At 35.8% G+C, this 20,480-nt stretch overlaps 1 protein-coding gene and 1 long non-coding RNA gene across 6 annotated transcripts in view; one reads left to right on the top strand and one right to left on the bottom strand.

The window, feature by feature from the left end:
• Positions 1 to 12,964, bottom strand: part of LOC127500470 (uncharacterized) — a 94,882-nt gene extending 81,918 nt beyond the window's left edge. The window contains exon 1 of the long non-coding RNA XR_007926348.1: positions 12,823 to 12,964. This is a non-coding gene — a long non-coding RNA (uncharacterized LOC127500470). The remainder of the gene's footprint in view (positions 1 to 12,822) is intronic.
• The window catches only part of LOC127500465 (zinc-alpha-2-glycoprotein-like), a 47,695-nt gene extending 32,117 nt beyond the window's left edge, over positions 1 to 15,578 (top strand). For 2 of the 5 annotated variants that reach the window (XM_051871562.1, XM_051871561.1), the window contains 6 exons: positions 11,638 to 11,871; positions 11,955 to 12,221; positions 12,617 to 12,889; positions 13,776 to 13,913; positions 14,198 to 14,296; positions 14,627 to 15,578. In XM_051871562.1, coding sequence (XP_051727522.1) covers positions 11,638 to 11,871; positions 11,955 to 12,221; positions 12,617 to 12,889; positions 13,776 to 13,913; positions 14,198 to 14,296; positions 14,627 to 14,751 — 1,136 coding nt within the window. In that variant the 3' untranslated portion in view covers positions 14,752 to 15,578. Of the gene's footprint in view, positions 1 to 144; positions 375 to 2,782; positions 3,017 to 3,099; positions 3,367 to 3,745; positions 4,019 to 4,259; positions 4,394 to 4,687; positions 5,530 to 9,089; positions 9,321 to 11,637; positions 11,872 to 11,954; positions 12,222 to 12,616; positions 12,890 to 13,775; positions 13,914 to 14,197; positions 14,297 to 14,626 lie in introns of those variants that run through there. The other 3 variants (XM_051871559.1, XM_051871560.1, XM_051871563.1) reach the window with 3 other exon arrangements.
• The last annotated feature ends 4,902 nt before the right edge of the window (positions 15,579 to 20,480 follow it).

Genomic DNA, 20,480 nt, shown 5'->3' with positions numbered 1-20,480 from the left:
TTCCGAGGACTACTATATTTTTAATATCATTATTTTCATAGTAAAAAAAGGGAGGGATTTGGACAATGGATTATGACCACAAAGTGCACACAGAATATGGTCTATGTTGAATGTATCTCTTTCTTTTCATTTGTTGGCCAATAGCATTACGACCCGCCTTAAGAAGAACTTTCACGACCAATAAAGATGTTTCTGTCAGTCTGAGATGCAGAAATAAAGTGTTGGACACTTTCAGTTCATTATGAAATACTCTAGAGCGTCTGGAATATGAATGACAAACATGTTTCACACAATCTCGTTTAAAAACATGTTTTTTATAGATGCAGTATTTGTCTGGATTATTTCTCACTCTTGTCTAAGTGATGCGCGTCAAGGTAAGAACAGAGTTCATTTGCTACTTCTGATCCGCAGCTGTTACTATCAGTTATCGACTACAAACTAATCCAGACTCCCATGTTTCCTATACCGATATTTTTACACTTCTTTTCTTTATAATAACGTAACAACAGGCCTCTAACGTTTTGTTTGCAATATTTCTTTGTCAAAGGAACTAAAATCGATGGCTTTGTGTTTCAATGAGGAGTCAGTTTGCGCTTATAGTGTTTCACTTTGCTCACGAGATGCTCATGATCTGGTGTTTTCCGCTTATCACAGTAAATTTCTGCATGTCATGAGTTTGTGAAAGCAGCTCAGTTACGCATTTTCACATGATCATAATTTTACATTTTTGTGGTCAGGAGCTAACAGCATGTCACTAGATTTGTAATGAGACGCGTTCAAAGCTTTTTCAGCACGCTCGGAGTCGGGATTCTTTGCACGTGGTTGCCGGTCAGTTACAATCTTACTTTTTTGCTTTTAAAGGGTTAGTTCACCCAAAAATGGAAATTATGTATTTAATTATTCACCCTCATGTTCCACACCCGTAAGACCTTCGTTCATCTTCACACAAATTACAGCACAAATTAAGATATTTTTGATAAAATCCGATTTTGGGTGAACTTCGGATGAATTTAGGCTCTGACCGGACAGGTACCAAACTATCTCTCTGACCTGATGTCTGAGGTCATCTGAGCAGAGATTATTGGTGATCTCGAGTGCTTTTCCAGTTTTTGTCAAAACTGTGCAATAGACTCAAAGTTTCCCTCAGAGTATTTTCAACTGAATTAATTTAAATCTAAAAAATGTTGGCTATACACTGCAAAACAAAAGAAAAAGATGCTTTTCTTTTAAGATTTTCTTATTATTTAAATAAACAAAAGGTAAAGAAAAAAGTTTATTTTTCTAGCTTAAAACTCAGTAATGTTTGACAAAAATAATGAGGAAGAAAATCATTTTTTGCAACTGCTCCTTATGTTTTGATCTTTCCTCTTTTCATTGCATTGGGATCTATACGGTTTTTATGCACTTCCCTCTATTTGTGTTGTTTATTTTAGTATGGTTGTGCAGCACTGGTTGTTTTGAAGTCATGCGGTTGACCCAAAGTGCTTAAATAATAAATATGGTGGAATAGAAACGCATACATGTTTACTAGTGCCACCCGTCCATTGAATCAGCTGATTTTCATATTACTTAGTAATATTACAGTTCTGCTGGTGATGTAAAATTTGTGATATTACCTGTGACAATAGGTAATAGATGTGTGATGTGTCACTTGACAATAGATGTGTCAATAGCCACACATTTAAGTGGGCACATCAGTTTGCCTTCAGGGCTTTCTAGCAGAAAAGCGTTATATGGTTGAAACTGTGAAGCGGCCCATTATCTAAACTTCATCAAAATGCAACAAAAATAATAGTAATAATAATAATAGTAATAGTAATAATAAATGCAACAATAATAATAATAATAACCTCACCTAAATCCTTTGGTAGAAAGCGGTGCATTAGATTAATGTAGGGGGTCCATGGAAAAGTCTAAAGAAAACAAGTTAAAAGAGATAGAGAGAGAGAGCAGGGGGACACCAGGGCGGAGCTGATGGAACAGAGGACCAAGGCAGAGCAAACAGAATTAGAGACCACCAAGGAGGAGTAGATTTCAAGACAACTGGAGATCAGGAGTCCATGGTAGAGCAGCAACCTTGACGGCCTTATGCTATCGCCTCGAGAGGAGCTGCTGCAGATGGCGTTACCTCTGGAGAAGAGTGTGTGGCCCAAACGTAAAGAATAGCAGTGGCCATTACCGAAAGCACCGTGGACAGTGGGATGAAATCCAGGACCACCGGATTGGAAAAGCTAGGTGCACCGAGCTAAGGTGACACCCATCTGGGCCCCACATAGGTGCTGACTGGGAAGTGTGACTTTGTTCCATTTTGCACAAAATAAAAGCCTTTCAAAACAAACTTCCCGGTCAAACAATAAATCACTCTAGTGTCATAAACAGTGACAATTTTTCCATGTTTTGAGTATCGACATTATCAAATTATTAACAAATAACAATTTACTCAAAAATTGCGATGCATAATCAGTTCCAAAAAGAAATACAAAATCTGTCCTATTTGAAAGAAAACAAGTTGACAAAAAGATTGAATCCAATATTTGGTGATAATATTGCATAACAAGCGATTTACAAGCAATTTTTAAAAGGCTTGCCATTTTTGACTGGAAACATCAAAGATGTTACAAGGTTTTCAACACAGCACAAGGCTTTAAAGAATGTGCAAGGATGTTACAAAAAAAAAAAAGAAAAAAAAAGAATTGTCCATTTTGATTTCATGGTGACTTTAAATCATTCCATGTATTCCTTGACTGGATAACAGTGTTTTCATGTTTTATATGTTCCTCAGAGAAACACTTCCTGCACTACAAGTTTACAGTCCTGACTAAAGCAGACACATTCCCAGAGTTCAGTGCTGTGGTTGTTGCTGATGGAAGACGTATCAAACACTTCAGTAATGAAGAAAGAGTCTGGATTCTGACTGAAGATGACTGGACCGAAGCTCCAGATCCACCTGATTCTAGAAACCGGTTCATACATCAGATCAGGACTCTGACAAACTGTGAAAACTCACAGTGTTCTGGTGAGATTCATGATTTACTCTTATTCATTATCAGATATTATATTTACTGTAAGTTTGTCATGAGTGTTGTTCTGTGATTGTAGAGCTTCATGTTCTTCAGAGAATAATTGGCTGTGAACTGGAGAAACTTCCTGATGGAACAGTGAATCTGACTGTCTTTGATGAATATGGATTTGATGGAGAGGATTTTATATCCTTTAATTCTGACACTATGCAGTGGATTGATAAAAACCCCAAAGCCAAAGAAACCAAAATGAAATGGGATCATCACACAGAACGAAACCAGTACATCAAATATTTCCTCAAGAACTGCATGAACTGGATCTCCACATTTATCAACACAAAAAAAAGTATGTTGTGATCAGATCATTGTGTTTGACATAAGTTCAGTAGGGTTGTTTCTAATTGATGGAGATTCATCATCATTTAGTGAAAAATAAATACTGTTGAGTTGAAAATGTAAAACCGTTGAGGACACATTCAGAAATGTCGAAATATTTGAGTGTTTTATATTTCTGTTTGTATCTGTAAATGAAACATCAGCAGCTCTTCACATTATGAAACACTTTTGATTTGGTCTAAAAATTATGAAAATAAAGGAAAATATTTCAAGGTTGTGTTCAAACATGCAAGAGTTTTTTAACTTAGATTTAATTGTGATTATTTACTCACAAAGTGATTTTTTTATGAATATGAAGAATATAATTGCATTATTATTTTCTGCTCCAGCTTCTCCAGATGTTCATGTTTTTGCGAGGGAATATGATCAATACAGTCAGGTTCTGACGTGTCTGGCCACTGGTTTCTACCCCAGAGATGTTCAGATGAACATTAGATTGTACAAATACAATCTTAGGCATCAAACATCTTCTGGAATCAGACCAAATGATGATGAAACCTTTCAGATGAGAATCAGTGTGAAGATCGACAGAAACCTCAAAGGATCTTATGACTGTCATGTCATTCACAGCAGTCTGACTGAACCAGTATCAGTAGAATGGGGTAAATATCACTATAAATTCAGACTTGTGTGATTATGTGAAGAATGGCTTTCATACAGTAGCAATGCTTTTTCATGAAACTTAATAAAAGCCTCTCAGTATGTAAAAAGTCAACATGATAACACTGATGTTGCTGGTCACAAACAATTACAGTTCAAGTGCCTTGACGCACTTTTAATATAATAGTTAAAAATGCATTTACAACGTTAAATGTTTTTTTTATTCATTTATTTTGTTTGCAGCAAGAATTAATCCTGACATTGAAACAGAAGCTCTATGGCCTTTTATAGTAGGACTGGCAGCACTTATAATTCTAGGTCTAGTTCAAGTTATAGCTGTGATTTTTTGCTGCATCTCCTAAAGAACAGTTCAGAAGGTGAGTTCTAAATATTGAACACTGTTGCTTTAAATGTCTTGTTTTTTTAAACATCCTAGTTTTAAAGACATTTCAAATTGTATGATGTTTTGACAGTATATAATGTATGACAGTAGGAATATGAGCTAGTAGAGATTTCAATGATATGTTTTGTTTTTGTTATTTGAAATTTATTTTGATTTTATTTGATGGACATAAGCAACAAGTCAAGATCCATAACAAATGAGAATTGTGACGTGATATCTGTTTGTACTCGAGCTGAAGTTTTTATTTAATCTACTGTATTTTCTCTAGGTAAGATGAGCAGTAATGCTGATAAAAGTAGAAAGAAGATGATGAAGAGAACCAAGCATCATCCTTCACACCTCGAGTCCAGTGTTTTCCTCAAGAGTTCAGTGCTGATGGATTTACACACTGGACTGAACATATTGTGGTTTATAGGTGCTGATTAGAAATGCTATTTAATTCGTTTTATTTGTCAGGGACTTACTGAATAAAATTGCTGGACAATTATGAGCAGCAGATGTTCTGTTTCTCTGTATATTTGTAGCATATGTTCCTGGTTTGTCCTATTTCTTTCACACTTCTCAGGTAAATGTTTTTTCATTTTGGTTCATTCTAACACAGAATGAACTCTGTTCTTTTGTCTCTTTCCCTTACTCCCTTGCCGCTCATTATTCTAATCTCTTCATAATAAAATGGATGAGTTGCACGCTCATGTTCAATTAGAGCAGGAATTCAGAGTAGGGCTTGTCAGTTCATGATGAGCATTATCAATTGCTTTTCCTGATTTGCTCTAATGGTTGAAAAACACCCATTGTAGTGTTGGCCACTTATAAACACTCATTTTGGTTTTGCATGTGCACTTCTCAGTAGTCTAACTGATGCTTCCATATTAGAGAGAAAACACAGGTGCATCCTATACAGTAGTCTTGTTTGTTGAACCACCTGACTTTTCTGGGTTTCAAACATTTGTGCATATTATTATGTCTTATGTTCTTTTGTTTTTGTTTTTGTTTTTTTTGTGTTTGTTATTTGCACTTGATTTATTGTTACTGAATCTAATCAGATATATTTATTTAAGAAAGATATTAAAGTGTTTGAATAAACCATTCATTTTCTAAATTCTTAAAAAATGCATGCATCCTTTAGTAATATTTATTAGGAATTTTATGATTAAAGTTCCAACAACATTTTTTGAAGTGCAAGTGACATGAACATGAGCAAGAATATCATACTTTAGACATAGCCCATGTATTGCAACTATTACTCAATGGAATAGTCGAGTTGAATTGTTGTCAACAGCATAATCACCTGAACTGGGACTTGAATCTTGATGCTATCCTGTGCCTTATCTCCTGCTCCCTCATTACTGCTTAATCAGGTAATCATTCAAATTACTGAATTTGAGGAATGCAAATCCATTAAGTTTAGCCTGTTTCCATTGAAACACAATCACAAAAAAAAAAAAAAAAAAAAAAAAATGTAATGGCCATAGTTCAGAGGTGTTTATTCCTCTTCATGAGGAGTCTAGCTTCAACACCTGCCTGGACGTTTTCACTGACCCTAATGACCTTGATCAGCTGCTTCAGGTGTGTTTAATTAGAGCTGGAGATAAACTTAGGTGGAAAGATTGGACACTTTCCCATAGTGTTACTGAAGTGTTGATAAATAGATACAATATACAGGTGCTGGTCATATAATTAGAATATCATCAAAAAGTTGATTTATTTCACTAATTCCATTCAAAAAGTGAAACTTGTATATTATATTCATTCATTACACACAGACTGATATTTCAAATGTTTATTTCTTTTAATTTTGATGATTATAATTGACAACTAAGGAAAATCCCAAATTCAGTACCTCAGAAAATTGGAATATTGTGAAAAGGTTCAATATTGAAGACACCTGGTGCCACACTCTAATCAGCTAATTAACTCAAAACACCTGCAAAGGCCTTTAAATGGTCTCTCAGTCTAGTTCTGTAGGCTACACAATCATGGGGAAGAGTGCTGACTTGACAGTTGTCCAAAAGACGACCACTGACACCTTGCACAAGGAGGGCAAGACACAAAAGGTCATTGCAAAAGAGGCTGTGTGTCCAAGCACATTAATTGAGAGGCGAAGGGAAGGAAAAGATGTGGTAGAAAAAAGTGTACAAGCAATAGGGATAACCGCACCCTGGAGAGGATTGTGAAACAAAACCCATTCAAAAATGTGGGGGAGATTCACAAAGAGTGGACTGCAGCTGGAGTCAGTGCTTCAAGAACCACTACGTACAGACGTATGCAAGACATGGGTTTCAGCTGTCGCATTCCTTGTGTCAAGCCACTCTTGAACAACAGACAGCGTCAGAAGCGTCTCACCTGGGCTAAAGACAAAAAGGACTGGACTGCTGCTGAGTGGTCCAAAGTTATGTTCTCTGATGAAAGTAAATTTTGCATTTCCTTTGGAAATCAGGGTCCCAGAGTCTGGAGGAAAAGAGGAGAGGCACACAATCCACGTTGCTTGAGGTCCAGTGTAAAGTTTCCACAGTCAGTGATGGTTTGGGGTACCATGTCATCTGCTGGTGTTGGTCCACTGTGTTTTCTGAGGTCCAAGGTCAACGCAGCCGTATACCAGGAAGTTTTAGAGCACTTTGTGCTTCCTGCTGCCGACCAACTTTATGGAGATGCAGAATTCATTTTCCAACAGGACTTGGCACCTGCACACAGTGCCAAAGCTACCAGTACCTGGTTTAAGGACCATGGTATCCCTGTTCTTAATTGGCCAGCAAACTCGCCTGACCTTAACCCCATAGAAAATCTATGGGGTATTGTGAAGAGGAAGATGCGATATGCCAGACCCAACAATGCAGAAGAGCTGAAGGCTACTATCAGAGCAACCTGGGCTCTTATAACACCTGAGCAGTGCCACAGACTGATCGACTCCATGCCACGCCGCATTGCTGCAGTAATTCAGGCAAAAGGAGCCCCAACTAAGTATTGAGTGCTGTACATGCTCATACTTTTCATGTTTATACTTTTCAGTTGGCCAAGATTTCTAAAAATCCTTTCTTTGTATTGGTCTTAAGTAATATTCTAATTTTCTGAGATACTGAATTTGGGATTTTCCTTAGTTGTCCGTTATAATCATCAAAATTAAAAGAAATAAACATTTGAAATATCAGTCTGTGTGTAATGAATGAATATAATATACAAGATTCACTTTTTGAATGGAATTAGTGAAATAAATCAACTTTTTGATGATATTCTAATTATATGACCAGCACCTGTAATTTAACAGTATTATAAATATAGTTAGAATATTCCTTGTTTAGCAATTTATAAAAATTGAATCATATTGTGTTTAGCATATTAACATTCTTGAATGTGACTATATATGACAACTGAATTGACTTGCTCTTTCTTTTTCAGATTTCAGAGAACCCAAAAGAAAAGAGGCAATAGTCTGATGTAGGTAAGCCAGATTTTGAAAACTTGAGCCATTGGACCACTTGTAGTTATAATAACATAAGACTTCTGAAAGTTATGTTATTTTTAAAGGTTCTAATGCTTTTGTCCTTTTTGCCCTACTCTTAAAGAATTTAATCTCTTTGTGTTAATCTCATTGTGTTAAACTGTTAAATAAAATAAACTAACTCAACTGCTGGAGAGGTGTCATTTATATTTTAAAAGGTTTCCTCAAAACTTTGAAATGTGGTCAGGAATTTGTTGATGCACCATTGAAGTGTAGCTGAAATATTAATGTTGTTCAGAACATTATATTGACATTTCAGTTCAATCAACATCACATTAAGACTCGCATACAACACGATAAGAGACAAGATTCTTTTTTCCAGTGTTTGCTGAAATCTAGAAGAAACAAGCAAAACTGTCTAGAGCACACAGGACAGAAAAGTGCAACTGCAAAATCAAAGTCAGTGAGATTCATTCTGCCTCAGCATCATGTCTTCGGCCTCAGAACTCTTTCCACACCACAGGCAGTGTTGTCTCTTACCAGGCAAAGGGAAATCCCTCTAGTGTGTTTATCCAGCCTTGACAACATTCTCCACACCTTGCTCCTGCTCTTTCTCATCCTCTTCCTCCTAATCCACCACCTCTAAACGTAATCTTCCTTCTCAGATTATTTCCATCCATTGCTCATAACATATCACAGTGTACCTGGGCCACCTGTCCACTAGTTTGATCACATCATTAGAAATAAGTGTCAACAACTGTGTTGTTTTGCCTGCCTGTGTTTAGCGTTTTGCAACACAAGTGCATCACAGTGCAAAATGTGTTTTAGTGAGTGTGAAATGTTTATAGTTTTATAAAAAGAGATTTGAAAATCGTGTCTAACTACCTGAAACTTGTTCAAGGTTTTACAGAAAGAGTGATTTATTCGACAAATTGGTGTAGGCTATTGAGAATATGGTTCAGAGGATGGAGTCTGGTGTTTTAGCAATTCAGAAGCAGCCAATGAGGGGCAGCAATGCGCCTAATACGATTCAGAAGAGACAATAACATTTAACTATTTAACTTGGTATTAGTTGAAATTGTTTTAGAAAATAATTCTATTAGAATTTCTAATATAAGAATTTTCTGAAATAATTTCAACTAATAGCTACTAAGTTAAATAGTATTAATGAATATGTCTTCTCATAACCTGCTTCATATCATGAGGTTATGATACTGTTTTCAATCCGTGTGCAAACACGAGCTGACGAGAGTGGAGCGTCACTTGTACCAAACTGAAAGTGATTTCTGTCCTGCACACTGAACGCCACAAGAAGGAGACGCTTAAATGTAATTTGTAATGTACTATAGGACGCGAGTCTAAAATAGTATAATGGTTCACACGTCTAAAAACATTTTCTTTATAGAGCTAGTTTGGCTTATTTTTCACCCTTTTCTAAGCGATGAGCATCAAGATGAACACAAAGGTAAGAACAATGTTTTACTTCTGATCTGCACAGAAACACGCAGTTTTGTTTCTATAAATTAATGTATAAACGTTGGTTCAGTGATGTTAAATAATGTTGACTAAAACACGTCTACATACATAGTTAGGGGTGAATTCAGGTTGATTGGGACACTTTTTGTCATTGAGATGACTGGGGGAAAGTCCCGATCAACCTGAATTCAACCCTAATCAATACAAAGGCAAGGAATAAAAATTAGACTAGATTTTAAAACATCCAGGGATAAGGCCTTGGTTTTCAAACAGCTACAGAAAAAGTCTGATCAGTTAAAAACAGAAGTTTAATCAGGAGAACAGGAGCCATTTTGTGCTTCCGCCACTGCAACTAACACGGAACAACATGTCATTTACTAATGTTAGTGTTTTAAATTTGAATGTTAAATGTTACTTTAGCACTTTAAATTTGACACAACTGAATTAAGACTTAAGGAGCCGTGGGGGCCGTAAAAGTAGGAATTAACATTAACTTAAATGCTGTAAAGTAGCCTATTGTTAGTTCAAGACGCATTAAAGCTGCTGTCCGTAACTTTTTTGTGATCAAAATTTACATATACAAATGATATAATGAGCGAGTACATCATGACATCCATTATCCAAACCGTGTTTTTGATTAACCGAATCACTACGGTACACCTATAATAAGTGTTTATATTCGGTAGCTCCGGCTACAATGTTCTTCCGCAAGACGCATGCAGTTCTGTTTATTAAGTCCCTTTAAAGTCATTTCACTCAGCAGCCATCTTAGAAACGTCTCTCGGGCATGCAAGTGCAACTCCTTTCTCTTTGAGTGGGGAAACATCAAATTCTCTTTGTTATTAACCGCTAGAGCAACAAAAGTTACAGACTGCAGATTCAACCTATAGTCTTTGGTTCAACTAAAGTTAACGAAACTTGAAGCTTATTGTAAAGTGTAACAAACTCCATATTAAACATTTGTACACATTTTTAAAGACAGTTATAATAAAAAAGGAAAGGTTTTAGTCTCTGGCCTGATTAACAAGCCCTCCAATTTTAATAAAATAACACATATTATAAAGACACTTCATATGTAGTTTTATTAGATGATTTGTTGAAATGCATTTAATTGATTACACTTGAAGATAAAAAGAGGGGGTTAAATCTTTCAGTGACGGGGCAGCTGCCCCTCAGATTCTTCACGTTTGAGTTGTCGTTGCCTCGCCTGCACTGACCAGCAGGGGTCATCAGTGTGTGGCGTTTCGAGCGCTACAAAACAATTAATCATTTGATTTAATTAGTGTTTGCAGAAACATCATTTCTCCAAGTCTCTCTTCAAGTGCACCCAAACTCAAGTGTATCCGCCCTAATATTTTCAATTGTTTTTTTCTTATTAGCATCCTATTTATATCACACTTTTTTTCCAGTTTTGATAGGCCTACATTCTTTTAGTTATTTTCATCTTAATTTCCTAGAATTTATTAATACATGCTTTGCTTTTTGTTTACATTTTCATATCATATTTGTCTGTATTTGACTTATTCATGAAAAATAATGTTGTTTAGTCTTTTGTGTCCTAACTGATCAAATGGTTTCTTGTTTTCTGTTTGTATATTTTTCTAATGTTTTATCTTTTTGAATGCTGTAGTATTCTCTGCCTTTTTGTCCATGAATTCTTATATGAGCTGGTATACAGCAGAATTGAACATTTTTCATTTAGAAGTGAAGTGTATATTTCTATTAAAACATTATATTAATGCATTGTAATGTATAAACTGCTGAATCTGAATAAATAACCCCTCTAGTCTCTCGACTCCTCAGTGCCAGTGATGATGCTGTGTTTAGATTCTTCTAGTGATGTATTTTGGATGCATTCTGGGATATGCACCTTCATTCATCATGTGTTTCTAAATACCCATAACATTATCTGTTTATGTACAGATATCTCTAGCCATTCCTTTTTCTTTTCAGTTTTTTCTCATTTAGCCTTATACTCCAGAAATTTTAAATTATTTATTCCATACTTTTCAGTTATCTTGTATTTCATCCAAATCCTTTGTTTACATATTTCTCATATTCCCAACAAAATTTCTCCTCTCACCTTGCAGTATTAACCAATATGCAAGTGCTGCTTTAGTTTGTTGCAATTCTATTGGATGGTGGTTTTTCTATTGGTGGATCTCATATGAGTGACAGGTTGCCCCGCCCTTACACAATTTTGATGTCATGGTGACTTTAACACATCTGATCACTGGTATAATGTATTTCTTGACCGAATAACATGAAGTGTTTTCAGTGCTGTTTGTGTTTTATATGTTCCTCAGAGAAACACTTCCTCCACTACAAGTTCACAGCCCTGACCAAAGCAGACACATTCCCAGAGTTCAGTGCTGTGGTTGTTGCTGATGACAGACGGATCAAACACTTCAGTAATGAAGAAAGAGTCTGGATTCTGACTGAAGATGACTGGACTGAACCTCCAGAACCACCTGATTCTAGAGACTGGTTCATTCATCAGATCAGGACTCTGACAAACTGTGAAAACTCACAGTGTTCTGGTGAGATTCATGATTTACTCTTATTCATTATCAGATATTATATTTACTGTAAGTTTGTCATGAGTGTTGTTCTGTGATTGTAGAGCTTCATGTTCTTCAGAGAATAATTGGCTGTGAACTGGAGAAACTTCCTGATGGAACAGTGAATCTGACTGTCTTTGATGAATATGGATTTGATGGAGAGGATTTTATATCCTTTAATTCTGACACTGTGCAGTGGATTGATAAAAACCCCAAAGCCAAAGAAACTAAAATGAAATGGGATCGTCACACAGAACGCAACAAATTCCTGAAGTATTTCCTCAAGAACTGCATGAACTGGATCTCAACATTTAACAACACAAAACAGAGTAAGTTCTGATCAGATCAGTTTCATTAGCGCTGTGTGTGTGTGTGTGTGTGTGTGTGTGTGTGTGTGTGAGTGACATAAGTTCAGGAGTTCATCATTAGAGATCATAAATAGGCAAATAGTCTGTCTGGACCATTATTGCAGTGATTATTGTGTTTCTAGCATGTTCAAGATCTTGAATTAACAATGCAAGAGGTGAGCACTAAAGTCTACTCCAGCACATCCCAGAATATTTCTAGGTTGAGTTCATGTATGCAGGAGGTTTTTCTATTCTTGTAATTGTTTGCTCACAAAAGGTGTATTTATTTTAATGAATATGAAGGGGTTTTTTTACACAAAGAACCACATTATTTGTAAATGTTTGTTTGTTAAATGAATTATTATTTTCTGCTCCAGGTTCTCCAGATGTTCGTGTCTCTGTGAGGAAAGCTCCTGATGACAGTAATCTGGTTCTGACGTGTCTGGCCACTGGTTTTTACCCCAGAGATGTTCAGATGAACATTAGATTGAACAGAAACATTCTTGAGGATCAAACATCTGGAATCAGACCAAATGATGATGAAACCTTTCAGATGAGAATCAGTGTGAAGATCAACAGAAACCATGAAGGATCTTATGACTGTCTGGTCAATCACCGCAGTCTGACTGAACCAGTTTTAACAGGATGGGGTAAATATCACTGTAAAATCAGTCTTGGGTTAATATGAATGAATATGAACAGAATGAGCTTAATACACTAATGGGACTTCTGCATTAAAGAATTAGTTCAATTTCAAATTAAAATTTCCTGATAATTTACTCACCCCCATGTCATCCAAGATGTTCATGTCCTTCTTTCTTCAGTCGAAATAAAATCAAAATGTATATGCTTTATAAACACAAATGATCGCCTCGCAATTGCTACCGCCAGGCTGCTTTCCGTGTTCATCAAAAAGCTTACGCTAAATGTCCTACGCCTTCCCTATTCAATTTACGAAAAAAACTGAACTGGCGCTGCGTTTGTTCTGTAAGTTGAATAGGGAAGGTGTAGGACATACAGCGTAAGCTTTCTGAAGAATACGAAAGTACGGTTTTGGCGGAAGCACTTGCGAGGCGATCATTTGTTTATAAAGCATATACATTTACATTTTTTTTGAAAATGACAGATCGTTTCGCTAGATAAGACCCTTATTCCTCGTCTGGTATTGTTTAAAGCCCTTTGAAGCTCCACTGAAACTAATTTTGACCTTCAACCATCTGGAGGCCATTGAAATCCATTATAAGGAGAATAATCCTGGAGTGTTTTCATCAAAAATCTTTTTTTTTTTTTTTCGACTGAAGAAAGAAAGACATGAACATTTTGGATGACATGGGGGTGAGTAATTTTAAGGGAATTTTAACTTGAAAGTGAACTAATCCTTTAATAGCAGATGAAACTCAATAAGAGTCACTCAGTATGTAGAAAGAGAACATGTTAATACTGATGTTGCTGTAACAGACAATTACACTTAAAATGCCTTCACTCAGATTAACAGTTAATAAGCATTTACAGTGTTTGTGTTTTTATTTTTTGCAGCTGCAAATTGTGCTGACTGTGAAACAAACAGGCCTCCAATTCTTGTTATAACAATAATATTATTAGTAGTAGCAGGATCCATTATAATTCCAGGTCTGATGACTGGTTACATCAAATACAAAAGGAGAAGGTTAATGGGTGAGTTATTAATATGAAGCACTGTTGCTTTAAATGTCTTATTTTTGAATATTCTTGTTTTGTAGACATTTCAAAATGTAGGACTTTTTGACAGTCTGTACTGTATCACAGTAGAAATATGAACTAGAAGATTTTTAAAATTATTTTTGATATTTGAAATTGATTAGACTTTTATTGTATGGACAAACTACAAGGTAGGATCCATAACAAATGAGAATTGATATGAGCATGATATCTGTTTGTACTCAAGCTGAAGTTTTTAATCTCCTATATTTTTTTTCTAGATGAGAACAGGAGATATGGTGAAAGTGAAGAAAATGTGTCCAGTTATGACTGTAATAGAGAAATGATGAAGAGATCTGAGCCTCATCCTCCACACACAGGTATCTCCACATCATATTCATGGTCAAAATTCAAATCCAAATTCAGTTCAGACTGCAGATATAGACCATCAGTAGTGTTCAGAGATATTTTGGTCAGGAGCATGTGTGATAGATACAGACTGAACTAGAATTTGTTTGTTTATTTATTTATTTGAAATGTATTTGCATTTTATTTGATGGACACAAACTGCAAGATTATGCATAATGACTGAGAAGTACAACATAATTACAGCTTGATGGGCACATTTACAAGAACATGATATCTGTATGACTGCGACATGAAGTTTTCATTTTAATTTGCTGTGGTTTTTTTGTTTTGTTTTTTCCTAGATCAACTGAGCAGCTTTGATGATAAAAATGAACTGGAGATATTGAATGGTGATAGAGGAGAGATGTGCAGTAATGACTGTAAAGGAAGAAACACACACAGAAAATTACGTTCCACATCCTTATGATCCAGACCTCGAGTCCAGTGTTTTCATTTAGAGCTCAGTGCTGATGGATTTACACACTGGACTGAGATAGGAACAGTTTGTGGTTAGAAATGCAGTTTAATCCTTCAACCATCACTGATTGTGTGTCACCTCTACTTGAAGCATAATACTTATGAAATATGTTTATGGATAACATAGAAATGAATGAGTACAACCTGTCATAAAATTATATGTGACTTCTCCTATATAACTGCCATTTTTCCATAGTAAACCTCAAATACAACTCCCTACAACTCACTAAAATAAATAACCAAAATGACAAACACGTTTAAGATTATTGGACAGGTCAATCATTGTCTTACACTGGATTGTGTATTAGCCTATTCACACTCATGGACTGGTTTTAACAGCCCAAGTTAAACTTGTATATATTGTGTTGTATTAAGTTCTGTGTGAATTTTGTACAGTTTATACTGTTTGGTTCTGTCGTCTTCTTTTTAACACACACACGTACAATAGATGCTGTATTTGTGCCTGTAAAAATATGAACAAAATGAAACTGTATATCTGGTATATACCACAGACTGTCTGTGTAACTTTACTGTATCTTATTTGGTCTGAGCTTTCTTGTTTTAAAGAACTGCTTAAAAAATCTGTTAATATCCTTTATCCATCTATCAGAAATACTGGATAGGTCAGCCTAACAAGTGTTTCTGTTTTCTATATGAGAGTTCTGTCAAAAATAGAGACATATCTTTGTAGTCACATATTTGATATATTTTGACTTTTTTAAAGTGCAACCCAGATTCTTTTTTTCTTATGTTTTTTAATTAAAATTCTTATACAAATGTTGCTTCATTTTTACTGGAATATTAAACAATTGTGATTCTGTCTGTATGAATATGAACTGCCATCATCTCATACTTTTTAAAATTCAAGCTTTTGGAAAATGATAAACCAAATGAATGGCATCTAGAGTCTGCTTTCCATCATTAACATCAGAGAAAGGTGGTGACATCTGCTAACAACTGATTAACCTAAACATTCAAGGGCTTGATCTCTTTACTATTTTTAACATAAACTGACAGAGATTCAGTTATTAAATAAATATGGACTTGTCAGATCCCTTTGCTACAGATCCCTTTAATACTCCTGTAATGTCAAATTGCTTAGAGACCCCAATGGAAGTGAGACTGAGCTATTGATTTCTTTGTACATCTCTAGGCTATTTCCATCAAGAAGATGTAGGTGTAATTCCAAGAAGCACCCAGTGAGGGGCAGCAATGCACTCAAAACGATCCTGAAGAGACAATAACATTTCTATTCTATAATATAAGAAACTTTTCTGAAATAATTTCAACTAATACTAAGTTAAATAGTATTAATGAATTTATCTCCTCCTCATAACCTGCATCATATCATAAGGTTATGATACTGTTTTCACTCAATGTGGAAACACGAGCTGACGAGATAATCGATATAATGTGGCTATATTCATAGACATAAAATACATAGGCCCTGGGTTGTAAAATTACATGCATTGTTTTTGTAAATGTAGTTTTTGCACTTAATAACGTAACATTCAGTTAACAGGTCTTTTTTTTACTGTAGCATTTTACATTCTTCTTTCATTAAGAAGATTTTTAGCGTAGCCTCACTGAAAAAAAAAAAGTTGTAGACATAATTTTCACTCAGAAATTACAATCGCAAAGAAGTGACGAGTAACACTTTGAATTAAAATGTGAAATTTTGAAGAAGAAAGACTAAAACAGTATTTTCTTGTAAAATGTTCTTCAATAATATATTTTTTTTTACAACAAAAAATGTTTATAGTGTAGTTATGTGCTTTTCATTTGCATTTCATCAAAGTGCAGTACAGCATAGGCACTACCAGCAGACACTGCATCAATAAACAATTTATCCCCAAAAGTAGTTCTTTTGAATACAATTTTCTTTGATTCTGAGAAAAGATAGCTATTGCAGTTATTACAGCCCCTCCAAACTGGTGTGACAATGATACAGTATCATTATAGACCAATCTAAGGACATTTCAAACATAAATAAAGTTATCATGAACTGATAAAAACTCCAGAAGGTGAATATGTGACAAATACAGAGGGCTTATTTTGCACAAGCTCAGCTGACTGCCTTTAAAGGAGACTTTAACAGTGACTGACGCAGGAACCCTGCGCTGAGGTTTATTATTTTGCTCAGTCTTCCTGTTTACCTTGATAGCTGTCGTTTTGTGGTGTAAACGTGTGAGAAAATATGTCTTGAGTGACAGTGTAAATCTCTCTGTGTCCTCATTCTGTGCCTGACTGTTTTTGTGTACAGTAACAAGCAAGTAACTCTACATCTCAACAAAACAGATGGCAAACTCTCCTGCCACCCACTATTTGAACCTCAAGCCAAGTGTCTGCCGTGGACTGAAACTTCTTTCTCATTGTTCGGTAAATGAGTAAAAATATGGTTGAAACCTCAGTATGATGAGTCAACAGATTAAGTGTAGTTTCCTAAATGGTCACCTTCTCTACAACTCACTTTTCAAATGAGACTTAGGGGTGAAGTCAGCTAAAATGGGCCACGTTTTGGTAAATGACATATAGCTTATTTGATGGTATTATATGTATGAGAAATTAGCATGGGTCTCTTATATATATATTTTTTTTTAAAAAATGTGAAAAAGTATAAATGTTTTAAAATTATGAGAGAGCATCAGCAGGCCCCTTCTTGAGCCACGGCACAACATTCAGGTAAAATGGGCCAGCTGTTCAGGTAAAATGGGCCAATATAAAAAGAGAACAACACAGGTAATTTCGGCTGAAATCATTTTATTTTTAACAGTAAATTGACACCATTTTCTTTAGTGTGCCATAGCAACACCATAAATCTATTTCATTAAATAGAAAATTGAACGAATATTTCATTAAAAAATGCAATTAAAAATGAACTGATCATGTTGTGCAGGTGTGTGTTTCTGTGCATTTTGTGTGCATGTATGTGTGTATGCTTGTCAAATATCTGTCAAACGTTTTGTTAAAGATTAGAACATCTTTGACAAAAACAAAAAAACAAAAAAAACAAATCACTTTAACATTTCCTGTAGCTATGGGTCTTAACATTGTACTGTACTGACATCTTCCTTTCGCTCCCTTTCTCTTCTCTCTTCTTATCTCTCGGTTCCCTTTCTTTGCTTGTCCTCCTGCCATACTGTCTGCAACACAATTTCAGCGAGTCCATTGTCAAACTATGCAGTCAACTGTGATATTCTTTTGCACAGCAGAAAATGGAGAGGGATACTGTATATTTGACGTGTCTTTGTTTACAGATGTCCACAAGGGAGCACACAAGCTGGATCTACCAAGCCCAGGCAACAACAACAACGCTCCACTAACTCTTAGAGGTAAAGCCACTTGTTGTACAAGCACGCCCTCTAGTAGTCACATTCCCAAATAATATTATACTATTTTTCACTACATCAGTCAAACATAAAAGTTACAATGCTCAAATTAAATGGTTTGCTGCACAATATGTACCTCTGTGATTTTTCGGTGATACTGGGCGGAGTGTACACATGTATTTTGGAGTTTTCTGTTTCATGTTAAAGCGCCACTGAAAATATTCGTGCATGCTCCTCTGATCATAGAAACATTTTTCGGTAATATAATTGCGTTTCAGTTCCCAGATGTTCAATTTTGAATTTTCTGTCAAATTTGAACCACTGAATTTGTGGAAGCGAATTTGTAAAGTGAAATAAAATGGACCGAAATTGCCTGTTGAATATTTTAGGTTGTATTTTTAAACAGACTGAATATGTTGGAAGTGAAATCTGAAAGGTGAATATGAATCTTTAAATTTTTAATATTGAAAATGTGGGTGAAATGTTTTGAAGTGAAATATTCACAGCTTAAATATACAACCATGTTGAATTTCAGCCCATATAAATGCAAGCTCTAAATATACAATGTATCAAAATGCATATTTTTTCAATTAGTGCAATTCAACAAGCTTTTTATTTCAAAAACATTTGACATTAATAAACTTCCATATATGATATGTGTCCCTTTAAATGCAAATGAGCTGTTGCTCCCGCCTAAGAGGGCGGAGCTTCAAGAGCTCCTCTGGTGTCAGGGGTCAGGACGCACTAATAATGTCAGAAACTGTCACTAACAGTGTTCGTCTGAACCAGATTTCGGACAATTATGTCTACAGAGCCAGAGAATATATGCTGCGTGGAGATAGAACAGATATAGTTTAGTTGAATTATTTATATAACTCATGTTGTCATCTTGCTTTTATCCTCTATTAGAACAAGCCTGGACCCCGTCCGAATGATGGCCAAAACTTTACTGATGAGTTTTATGAAGTTTATTGTACATCACACAAAACATGAAGCGTACATTTTCACTCCAGAAAATCACAGTAAGTGTTTAATAAAACACAGTGCAATAAGTGTGCATTCAATTATTATCTATAATCTCTCTCCCTTGCACTATCATCAACATTCACAGCGCATTACACAGAAACACTTGTTTCAATTAACAGTAAACAAATATATACAGACCTTATTCCTTTTCGGGGGGTGCTTCATAAATTAGTAAACTTTTTATCCGTAAATCAACTCCGATGAACCGTAATAAAGTGCTCTCACCTTCATATTCAGTATTGCTCTGGAGACCGTAAGCTGGATCACGAACAGTTCAGTAACAGTTGAGTAACTTAACCTGTGTTTTGTCCCTGTTCACAAAGCAGTCTGGTGTAAAATGATTCACACAGACATAAACGAATTTAGGTATATGGAGGCACATTCCCTTCAAAAATAAAACTAATCCACTGAGTCTTCAGCGGCTCTGATGTCAGGAGTACATGAAGACTGTTGTTCACTTTTACTTCCAACAACAGAACACCTCAATCACTTAAGAGACATTCTTGTCACTACAGCTGCTCCAGTCTGGAGAAAATGGCGGACTGCGTACAACCTGCTCAGGGCGGGGTCTATGCTAATACGGAGTCCGTAAGAAGTCGTGCGCGGGGCCTGAACAAAATGGTCACTTTGCCCAGAATCTGCAAACGGCTTGTTTTGAGACACTACTTATGATTTATGGGATTTTTTTTAAAAAGAAAAGCAGTGGGTGGAATTTAATCATTATAGGGTGGTTGTGTACACACACTGCCAACACACTTTATGTTCAATGACCATGTAAAAGTGAATTTTGCATAATAGGTGCCCTTTAAGATCATCATCATCTCCAAAACAAACATCAGACATCCTGTACCGATCAAGTCCATGCTGCAGCTGTCGGTTTACTTCTGCAAATGTAGATCAGCATCTCCTCCAGCCTCCTGCGTCTTCTCAATGTGAAGCCGATCACTTTCTCCAGCCTGATGGACCATAGTCTCAGCTGACTACGTTGTGTTTTTCCTTAGTGTCTTTGTGTGCGTGTCAATCAGCTCTTGAGCTCTTGAATCAGTATATTGTGTACACAAATTTAGACACTAGCAAGGACCCTGGCTTATTGCACATTAAGACACTGATGGCTCTGTTTCCAGCAGTATGACAACATCCTTTTTATACAATCTCTTCAATGGTATTAATAAAGAGCAGAACTGATATTTTTTATTTGCGAATGAGACCGTGCTTATAATGGGTGACACCCTGATCAGTGCCCTAACTACTGAACTAAGGAGCTGATTGAGATGCACCCTGTGTGTTTAATGCTGGTGTGGCCCTGATGTAGGGATGGTGTCCA

The sequence above is a fragment of the Ctenopharyngodon idella genome, chromosome 19, assembly GCF_019924925.1.
Source record: "Ctenopharyngodon idella isolate HZGC_01 chromosome 19, HZGC01, whole genome shotgun sequence".
Lineage (NCBI taxonomy): Eukaryota > Metazoa > Chordata > Actinopteri > Cypriniformes > Xenocyprididae > Ctenopharyngodon > Ctenopharyngodon idella.
Note: the sequence above shows the minus strand (reverse complement) of the source record. Positions and strands in the feature narration are given on the sequence as shown.